Raw genomic sequence first — 11,122 nt, 5'->3', positions numbered from 1 at the left:
TTAATATGTCCAATTTAAATGCATTTAATTTACAAAGCATTTACTGGTAACATATATTAATACTGTGGGTCTTTCATTCTCAGCCCTTTTTGAGACTAAATATCTGAATGCAGAGAAATCCAAGGTCACTGGAGTTACAGCAAGGAATGCTCTGTGGATGGTGATATCGCTACTTAAAATTCACTGAACTGCTGTTCCTAGAAGCTACAACAAGCATGTTAAAAGAGGTATTGCCTCAGAATGACTGATTAGACTTTTGTGCAGTCTGAGAAAAGCGTACAGAATAAATGAAGTGAGGTATCTTTGGAAAATTTAATTGAAATTTTACTGTTTTGTTATTTGGAAGCATCAGAATTTCTAGTACACTTTGTGATCTACAGTTTACAAGGAGATCTTTGTTCCCCAACGTTACATACGATTGCAAGCTTTTTGCACAAGTATCATACTAACATTTTGTTAGTACATTGTCAACTGTTTTCTTAAAAACTGAAGTCTTGTCCAAAAAGAAAAGAGCCTCTCCTTAAAATAGGAGGTGCAGGAACAAGAGAGCCAGGTAGCGTAAGGGACTGAAAGAGACGTGAATGCTGTTTTTTGATAACACAGGAACCCAGAATTCTTCTCAACTCATTTCCCTGATCGATAAGCATTTCCCTGGATGAAGGCTGTTGAATATTTAGCGACCATAATTTCTATTGTTCAGAAGCATGCAAAATTAGTAAACATTGTTTCTCATCCTTAAGTCTCTGAAGAGGTCATTATTCTACAACAGAAAATATGCACCACCTCATAACTTCTCTTTCTAGGTGCATACATTTTAAATTTAAAAAAAAACAGAATAAAATAAGAGAGAACATACTAAAATCTTTCTTCCTACAGGGATCAACATAGACATTTAAAATTTGGATGACTTTATCAGTTGCTTTTTCATGCACAAGATAGGTGTTCAACTCCCCATAGAGGAAATGTTAAGAATACTTTGGGCTACTTGTATCACTATAGTTATGCTATGTAAGTTGCTTGATTGAGGACAGTTGCATCCTCGCATACTTTCCCATTATAATGCTCCTGCTCTTTAAATGCCTTAAATTTTAATATAGTTTTAAGAGTAAATCGCAATGCTGGGCAGCCCAAGCGAGTTCACATCCTGGCAGAAAAATCTGTGGCTCCCATTCTGCAATGATTAAGAGCACATAACTGTCAAGTTAAAGCTACTAACAGTAAATTAAACAGCTGCTTTCATAGAATCTCTTATACAAACCTTTACTCCATATATAAATTACATTCTGGTGAAACAGAAATGTAAAACTAATTAGATAATTTACACTTATTTTTTCAATCTTGTCTTCCTGGGGGAAAAATCCAGTTCCTCAGCCTCTATTTCTTAGTTTTCAACAGAAATTCTCTCTTTTTTAAAAACTTTTTTGAAGACAGATTGAAGGCTGCCTTTATATAGCAGAAGTGAAGAAAGTGGCACAGAAAACCTTGTCCCTGTTTCTTCAGAAGCCCTGTAAGAAGTCTTGCAGTTGGGTGACTATTTCTGTGTCCACGGTTTCCATGAGCGCCTGAAAGCCTGGCTCTCCCAGCAACTCCTGCTGTGCCTTTAGCTTCTCATACACAAACTGCTGCAGTGACACAGAGTGGACTGGATCCTTTAGAGCAAGCTGCAAAAAATAGGTAAGAACAATAAACAATATGGCATTGCAGTGCAACTATGATGCATTCATTTATTTTATAATATTAGCTGCTGTTAAAAAAAAGCTTTTGTTTTCTATACTGCTTACCCCTCAAGATCATCCAGTAGTTGAACTCTTTCAACTCTGAACTCTGCTACTTCATCAATTAAAGTTACTTTTTGAGTAAATGCCAATTAATTAAGTGCTCAAAATCACCAGACAGCAATCTGCCAAAACACCTTTTTTTAAAAAAAAAATTCAAATTCAGGAAAAAGCCTCAATTAAGCTTCTCATCAGCCATCTGAGACAGATGTTAGGACAAGAACAGTCATAAAACAAAAACAGTGACACTAAGCAAAGCAGCTGTAAGGCTTGCACACCAAAAGACCTTCTACAACAGTCAACCATTCAAGCCATGGTCCATTTTTGCTTTTGGGTTAAGTTGACCAAAGTCTCCTTTTTTCACTCAAGGTATGTATTTATAAGAGGTTTTTAAGAGCAGCGCATTTTCCCTCAGCACTACAGGGACGGACAACATGTAGGCCTCTCTAGCGATGCTTTTAAAAGTAATAGGTTTGGAGGGCAGCAGAGCTTCAAGGTCTCAACTATAAAGCAGAAGGGCTATAGAAAAGATTATTAAAAGAATACTCCCCATCCAGCAATGATTATGGAACCCTCTATAATGATCAAAGAATACCCTGTAATTGCTGCATGATCCCTCCTGAGAATATCTAAGGGGAAATCTGAAGTTCTCAATACCAAACCATGCTGGGATTTGCATGGGTATGCGTTGCTGGGTCATGCAGTGGTCCCACAGGAAAATTACAGCTCTCATTGCTGAAGAGGGGAGGGGCATTGGGATTACAGGCCCAGCTACCGAGTGGATAAGCAGCACCTGGCATTGGTGAGTGACATTACAGTCAAGGTTCATGCCAAGCACTACCCTCTCAATAGCAATTTCCGTGCATCCTGCTCTACGAGCAGTCCTGATTAGAGATGGGCACGATCCAAAAAAAATTGCCGATCCAGCTGATCGTGGATCAGCGCCGGTGACGATCCCAACTAAATGATCCACACCGATCATCTCCCATTCCCGATCCATGGATCGTGGATCATGGAGGCCAAAGCAGGGTGCGCTGCTATTCCCAGCTATGTGGGAAGGTGGGTGTTGGCGGCGGCCACCAGGCCCGGCGGGCATGGGGAGACGGTGATGAGCCGCCTCCCCTCAGGGGGCAGGGGGTCTGGCCACTCGCTGGCAGCACCCCCCATGTGCCCGCCCGCCAGGCCAAAAAGAAGGTTCTTTTGCATATGGATTGCAATGGAGACCACAATGTAGAAAGACCACAATGGAGAAAGAAATTGAGGGAAAACTCCCATTTCTGGATACCTTGGTATCCGCAAAGCAAACTTTCAGTTAGGTCACAAGGTCTACAGGAAACCAACTCACACTGATCGGTACTTACACAAAAACTCCAATCACCACCCCCGACAGAAAAGAGGCATAATGAAAACATTAGTGGATCGCGCAAGACAGATATGTGAGCCGCACTTTCTCAATGAGGAAATTAATCATCTAAACCACGCACTTCAGGCAAATGGCTACTCCAGAAATGAAATCCGAAGAGCAATCAAACCCAGGATGAATCAAACAACCCCCCAAAAATGCTGTCAAAAGCACTTTATTTCTTTAACTGCTTTAGGTTACACCATAGGAAGGCACAACAGGGCGTAAAAGCAGTCTACTACACAAAAATAACACAACTCCCTTCACATCAGAGAATCAGTCAAACACAATTGCTGTCAAAAAAGGGGAAGTGGGCTGTATTATTTTGTGTAGTACGCTGCTTTCATTCCCTGTTGTGCCCCCCTGCTGTGTAACCTAAAGCTGTTCAAGAAATAAAGTGTTTTTGACAGGAATTGTGTTTTTGTGATTCTCTGATGTTAAGTGAGTCGTGTTATTTTTCTGTGTGGGGGACTGCTGGTGTAATGTGTCATAATGCTTTGCCTACTTGTACTTTGAAAGTGAGAACATAATTTTTTAAAAAAAAATATTTTGTGTTGTTCGTGTTTTATTCTTTGATGTGCAGTTGGTTCCCATCATAGGAAACAGTACGGCAGGCTGGCCAGGCTTCCCTGTAGGTGGTGGGGGTGTCAGGGGGTGGTTGTCTGTGTGTCAGGTCAGGTGCTCTTTCCCAGGGACAAGTTGGCACTCAGAAGTTTGCCCACCATTGTGGCACCCCTGGGCTGTGCGGAATTGCCCTGGGAAAGAGAGTTTAGAAGTTACCAGCATAGGGAACAAAGGGGGAGGGCTGGCCTTTGCTTGCCGTTTCGGATTTAGCTGTTGCCGAAACAGATTCTCATTTCGGGTATACCCGAAACGAGAATCCCAAAACAGTGTGCCTTTGCACACCCCTACTGGCGGCATCTGTGTTTGTGTTTGGCCGTCTGTGTTTGGCCGTCAGAGCTGCCTATCAGGGTTTGTAGGGATGAGATTGGAGTGCCCATGGCTACAGAACACCCCCTTCCCCCTCCCTCCCCTGGGTGTCTTCTACCAACTGGTGACTGCTTTGCTGCTCCGTGGTTGGAAGGAAGCCCTGCTGATTAAGGAAAGCTGGGCTTCCATTCCGGTTTCCAGGGTGACAGGAGGGGAAACACAGCTCAGGCATTCCCCTGGCTCCGTTGCCCCGGGAATAGATTACTGGCGCCTGAGTGTCTGGCTTCCCAATCCGAGCACAATCCAGCCCCGATCCAACCCCCACCCGATCGCTGGATCGTTGGCCATGGCCGATCACGATCCGCTGAGTCGCGATCACGCGATCGCTATTATCGTGGGGTTTTTTGGATCATAATGCAGATCGTGCCCATCTCTAGTCCTGATGCCTGTCATAGCCTCCTGATGTGCTTTGGTATGGGCACCAGGGCCACTGTGGAGAGAAGAACTGGAGGCACAAAATTCAGGAGGCCCAAGTTAGCTTGAGGGCCTGTGAAGCCAGTGTCATGTTGCATTCAGCAAATGCATTTCAAATATTTAACATATTTTACTTTTAATGCACTATAGCCACTAAGGGTGCAGGGAAAGCAGAGCAAACAACAGTTGCTCTAGTCTTTGACTATCTGTGGCTGTGCCTTTCGGCAAACTTTACTACAATGAGGCTTAGGCAAACACTTGCCTATCACCAAATGCTGCAAAGTCCATACACCAAGCCAGCAATGGATTAAGGCAAAACCAGCCAGCACAGCAGATGGCTGCTACAGTAACTGCTAAGATCCAACTTGCTAACAGGGTTGTTGTCTCCAGCAGTCTATAGCTTTCTCTTCCTTTCATTCCACCCAGCTCCATAGTTTGGTCTGCTCTCACACATCTTGCAAAGTGGAAGCCCTGTTAGTATATTGTAACAAAATAAAGCAAACTTTCCTATTCAGCTCTTAATTTCTCTTCCTCTTTCCCATGCATTTCTCCTCCCATACTTTCATGATTTGCCTTCATTTCTTTCCCTTCACTCATCTTCTATTTTTTTCTGTGCCCCCTCCCCCTTTTATTTTCCAGTCCTCAACTCACTCCTTCTCATCTCTATTCTGGCTGGCAATGTAGAATGTACTTAACAGTAGCATGGCAGCAAACCTTTGTTAATATTATAAACAGAAGGGGGGTATATTTCCCTGTGAACTACCCAAGTAGTGATAGTTTTTTTCCTTCTCTAGCCTTTACATGCATGGTAATTGAATGTTAATCTGCCTTACTGGTTATCAATGTGGAACAGAAGTTGGAATGCCTTCTTTCCCTCTCTTATAATTTAGTATTAAAGACTGTTATATAAACACTGTTCAAGCAGTGGGTTATTATTATTACACACTGGAATGTATAATATCCCTTTCTATATGCTACTTTGCTACTATAGGTACTTTGCTACTATAGCTTCTTATGTATGATGTAATTTTAATAAAATGTCAGCAAAATTAATCTCAGCGATCCCAGTACTTCTTATCCAGCACCACTACATAACCCATTTTGCCCTTACTTTTGTGCTAAGTAAAGGTACACTGGTAAACTGAAATAAGATTTCATATTGATTTTGTTACTGAAGATTAATTGTGACAAAGTTTTTGTGAATTAGAACTTACTTTAGATGTAAGAAGTGTAACCTATACTGGATACTGTATGTTTGTGTATGTGAATATAAAATCACAAAATTAGACACATGACTATAGAGAGGAATATTGAGAGGCAGAAGCTGTGCAACCTCAGCAGATGTGTGTGTGGGGGGGGCGTTTTTGGCAAGAACAGCTTGGCTGGAAAGAAGTGTGTAAAGCTGTTCCTGCTTCTTTTACACAGCTATATGAAGGCCTTTATAGATACTAGGAGACTGCCCCCAATCGCCGTGCTTGCAATATTTAACAGTAGTTTAAATACTTAACAAGCAGTTCTTCCTCCTGCCAAAACAGCATCAATAATATCTGATGAAGCAATAGCAAAAGTTATCATCTGTTTGTGCAGCCAGATCAAGGGGTGAAAGGCAAGGTGACAGAAGAGCCAGAGTCAATAGGCAGAGTTCAAAAGGCTACAACTTTATTGATTACAGCTTTACAGAGCACTGGCACCTCATGAGGCAAGCATCCAAGCACTGGCTAATCCACCTGCCAACCAATGACCCCACGTCCTCTCAGCCCGCGAGCTGAGAGGGAAACCATGGGAAGGCAGGCAGTGAGAATCCATGTGGGCATAAGCCTCTGTGTGGTTCCCCTGCCATCTGGGAATGAGCATTCCCTGGCAGTCCCCAAGATAGGTTTGACCCTTCCCATGCCTTGCTCCCAAGGTCCCATAAGGGGATCCTCATCTATGTGGAAACAGTGCTGGCCGGCAGTGTTTCCTCCCAAAAGGATCCATGCCTCATGCCAAACCACCCTTGCCAAAGTTGTGACAGCCATGTAAATAGCAACCAATAACCCAACATGAAACAAAGCCCCTGGACCAGAGGAGAGAGAGGCCAAACTTCATCTCCACCAAGTCCCTAAGAAGCTATGGGGGGTGGCTGGGAGGGATGCCGATCACAGACAACTGTGCATGAGGCCTGGCTGGATCCCCAATTTAAGCCCCAGCTGCAGACCTGGGTGGAGTTTGCCCTGGCCAGGTCCGCTGGCAAGGGGCCCTCCCACCACCTGGCCAGGCTGCCACTGATTGGCAGGGTAGATGGTTTGAGCCCATTGGCTCCTGTGCCCCTGAGGAGGATGCTAGGAATTGTCTGGGCCAGGAGACCATGGTAGCCACCCTGTCCCATGCCCAGCACCCCACAGCTCGCAAACAATGCCCCTTTGGTGAGTTCGGGGGCTTGAGCTTTTGGTGAACTGTTGGCAAAATTAGATTTATAAGGAATGTCATACTTTGACTTTCTCCCCAGGGGGGAATCAAGGCAACTTCCATTCTTCTCCTGTCCTCCATTTTATCTTCATAACAACCCTGTGTAGGAGGTTTAGCTGAGACTGTGTGACTGGCCCAATGTTACCCATCAATTTTCCATGGCAGAGAGGGTATTGGAGTATTAGAGACATACAGTTGGTTGCTTAACAGCTCTCATATTACATGCTGCCTACCATGGAAATAACCTGGTCCAGGATGTTTTGATTCAATTCATTTTAGCACTTCAGCTTCCATGATCAGCCTGAGGTTGGTGGCCAGTTTTCAAACACCGAGCATTATTTGTGATGAGTTATTCCTGCCACAAACCAAGAACCTTAGCTTCTTTTGTAAATAGCACCCTGTGTGTGTGCTGGAAATAACATGGGCTGGGATATATTGATTTCCTTCATTTTTGGCACTGGTACTCCCGCCATTATCTGAAGCTGGTGGCCAATATTGAGGCTCCCAGCTTTATCTTCTGGTGAGTTGTGCCTGCTACAAATGGACAAACAGATATATTTTTGGTAACAGAAAGTCAAGTGTATTGTCGAAGAAAGTCAAGTGATTTGTTTTGTTATGATATTGTGTTTGGATCAGGGTCATATGGGGGGGGCAAGGTGGAATCTTTGCCTAGCAGCTCATGGTGGCTCTTGGCAGCCCTAAAGGGCAACCCCCCCACACACACACTTCAGCAGTACATAAGAGTGGTAGTCTTTCTAGAAAACCACTGCACAAGCTTCTTATTGTGATACTGCCATATAGCCAGACAACGCTTTTAAGCACTAGCTTTCATTGCAAATACAGTATTTAATACACTGAAGCAACTAATTTTAGAAATTAAAATCCCTATCATTCATTGATCAAGACAAACTTCACAAACATAAATAGCAATATGTACCTACAAGACTGTATAAAATACCAAAATCTGAATAGATAGTTACATATTTGTTGGAATTACTTATATAATGAGACTTTGATAACATTTTCAGATTCCCACTTATACATCATCAATATAAAAATAGATGCAGAGGAGTTAGCCGTGTTAGTCTGTAGTAGCAAAATCAAAAAGAGTCCAGTAGCTCCTTTAAGACTAACCAATTTTATTGTAGCATAAGCTGAACTGCAATTCATATGTATCCAATAGGAAGCTGCTGAATATGAATTCATATGTACAGAACACCACTGGTTGTCACCTATAGTTCCCAGCTCAAACCCATCCAATGTATCATCAGTGATCTACAACACATCCTGGAAAATGATGCCTCTCTCTCAGAAGCCCTGGGTGGAAGACCTCTCCTTGCCTACAGACAGCCCCCCAACCTGAAACGACTTCTCACTTACAATCATGAATCGGCTAACAGAGTCACCAGCACAGGTACCAGGCCCTGCAACAGACCCAGATGCCAGCTCTGCCCTTATATCTACCCAGGAAATACAATTACAGGACCCAATGGCGTCAACTACACTGTCTCTGGCTCTTACAACTGCTCATCCTCCAATGTGATATATGTCCTCATGTGCCAACAATGTCCATCTGCTCTGTACACTGGACAAACCAGCCAACCTCTGCGCAAAAGAATAAATGGACACAAATCTGATATTAAAAATGGCAACATCCAGAAACCAGTGGGAGAACACTTCAATCTACCAGGACATTCCATCAAGGACTTAAAGGTCACTGTAGTTCTACAGAAACCTTTCAAACACAAAATCCAACGGGAAGCTGCTGAATTGGAATTCCTATGTAAATTTGACTCAGTCAGATCAGATATCTTTATTACGGTCATAGACCACACAATAATAGCATACCACCTACAGTCAGGGTAAGTCATATTATTTACAAATCTTATTCACTAAAATTTCAGGGTACAGATTCTTAAATATTTAAAACCTTAAAACCTGAGTTACATAATTGTTTCTGTTGTGGTGAAGACAGTAGTAACTCCTATTTGTTTCTGGGAAGTAGCCTGGGATGGAGGGAGGTAGTTACTTTTAATTCTGCAGCAGGTGGGATGAGGTAATTTAACAATCTTGAAATCTGCTCGCTGTGGGAGACAGGCAAGCATCTGTCTAGTTAGCATTCTTTTACTCTTATCAAGGATGGGACTGCCAGGTTCCTGGTTTGATGGGTGACATCCAACTGGTAGCCCTCTTCCCTTGCTGCTGCTTGCGGCACTAGTGGGAGGTATAGGGAGGGGGAATTAATGGCACCGACAATGTGTTGTTGTCACTTCTGGCAGAACCTGGAAGTGATGTTGTGTTGGCCTGATGTTCTTTGTCCAAAACTCTGTTTAAATCACAGAATTTTGGGTGAATGTTAGAGCATTACCCTCAACATAATGATGTCATTTCCAGCATGGCCCAGAAGTAATGTCAGTGCATTAATGGCAATGTTGTTGGCAAGCCCCCCTTCCAACCAGTTGCCAGACACAGGCTGGCAACCCTTCTCAAGGAAGAGAGCAACACTATCATAGTCTTACTCCTGGATGTTTCCTTTTCTCGTTGATTGACAACACAATTTTCCTCCTCCAGTCTCCTCATTCTTTGAGATGACTGCTACTAGTTACTCATAACCCAAACACAAATGAACGTATGTAAATTTCTTGCATAAGACAAGAAAGCACCATTGCAGTTAATATAACACTCTAGTGTAAGTCATTTTCTCTATTCCTGTTTCCACATCTTCCTGTTTAACTAAAGATGAAAAATCCACTGCTGCAGAGCTGCTCATCCTTCCTTCTCACCTACACTGATAGAAATCATCCCATTGAGCTGCTTTTAAAAGACACGTACAATGTCCTCTTTTCCTGGGAACTAGTTTGCACCAGATATGGAATTGATGCTTTATTTATACACGTGTTGGTCATTGGCAGGCTGTAAGTAAAAGGATCTGCTTAAAAATAATCCTAGAAGAATGTGAACCAAGAAAATACAGCTTGCTAAATTCTGAATTTTGTTCTGCAAAATGTTATGTATTACTTTAGTATATTTATGTTGAGTGACTTGCACAGTATTGTAGCTTGAACAAAGGCCTATAAAGGGATAACACTATTCATACTTCAGCTTGTACAGTAACTGTCAACTTATTAATAGTAACTCATTTCCCTAGGCAACAATAAAAAACACATATTCTTTCAGATTAGTTTAACCAACCTTAGCAGTTGTCTAATTATAAAAAGTCTCACTGAAAGGAATTTCTGGTTGGTAATAGCTTTTGTACAGAACAGCTTGGCTAGATGTTATATTGCAAGGCAATCTAAACATTAACCTTCACAAAAGCAATCAAACGTGCCGAATTCAAGATGCAAATTGACAGGATAGCATTACAGTGATATGCATCCAAAATCTTGCAACTATATCATTTCTCCAGTTAAAAGACAGTGTTTGCTCCTTGTTCCTGATATGGTGAGGGGTTTTCCTAGGGGTATTTGCATAAGCCTTAGGTAAAGGAGATTTTTTCTGATACATAGGCATGCAGAAAATACCATGGATGCTCATTACTGAAAAAGGGCTAAACCTATAATTAAATACCAGAATCCTTAAAAAAAATAATAAATTAAGGCTTAAAAGTGATTATGGCTACTAAACACATCCTACTGAAAAATGCTTCTACTTGATGCTCCACACGAATACTGTGCTGGTAAGCATCTTGGACAGGAGACATTTGCTTAGATGTTACAAAAAATTCAATATCCTGTGTAGCCATGATTTTATACTCTCCAAGTATCTCTTTGTTGCCCTGCCCTGAACTCTGCTAGGTAAAACTCTGTAGCTAAACACTTCAAGTCTTCTTTTGTCAAACAGCATGAACTATCCCCACTTATCTTATGAATGAGAGTTATGAAAACCAACTACAAATAAATTTTCAGTGAAGGGAGCATAGTTCTACAGATTTTTGTGCACTGCCAGTGACTGCAACAGAGGCTGAAAGAAGCTAGCGCTCATCAAAAACTGCAGGAGTGCTAAGAGGCAAGTAAAAGTTAAGCTACCTAGCTATGCTGTCTATTGAGTGTGAACCTGACAGAGAAATTGACTTTGAGGAGATAATTCATGA

General features: G+C 42.2%; 1 protein-coding gene across 2 annotated transcripts in view; it reads right to left on the bottom strand.

Annotated features, from left to right (window-relative positions):
- Positions 1 to 298: 298 nt before the first annotated feature.
- The window catches only part of IPO11 (importin 11), a 268,026-nt gene continuing 257,202 nt past the window's right edge, over positions 299 to 11,122 (bottom strand). For both annotated transcript variants that reach the window (XM_054986572.1, XM_054986571.1), the window contains one exon: positions 299 to 1,661. In XM_054986572.1, coding sequence (XP_054842547.1) covers positions 1,497 to 1,661 — 165 coding nt within the window. In that variant the 3' untranslated portion in view covers positions 299 to 1,496. The remainder of the gene's footprint in view (positions 1,662 to 11,122) is intronic.

Source organism: Eublepharis macularius, chromosome 8 (genome assembly GCF_028583425.1).
Source record: "Eublepharis macularius isolate TG4126 chromosome 8, MPM_Emac_v1.0, whole genome shotgun sequence".
Taxonomy (NCBI): Eukaryota; Metazoa; Chordata; class Lepidosauria; order Squamata; family Eublepharidae; genus Eublepharis; species Eublepharis macularius.
Note: the sequence above shows the minus strand (reverse complement) of the source record. Positions and strands in the feature narration are given on the sequence as shown.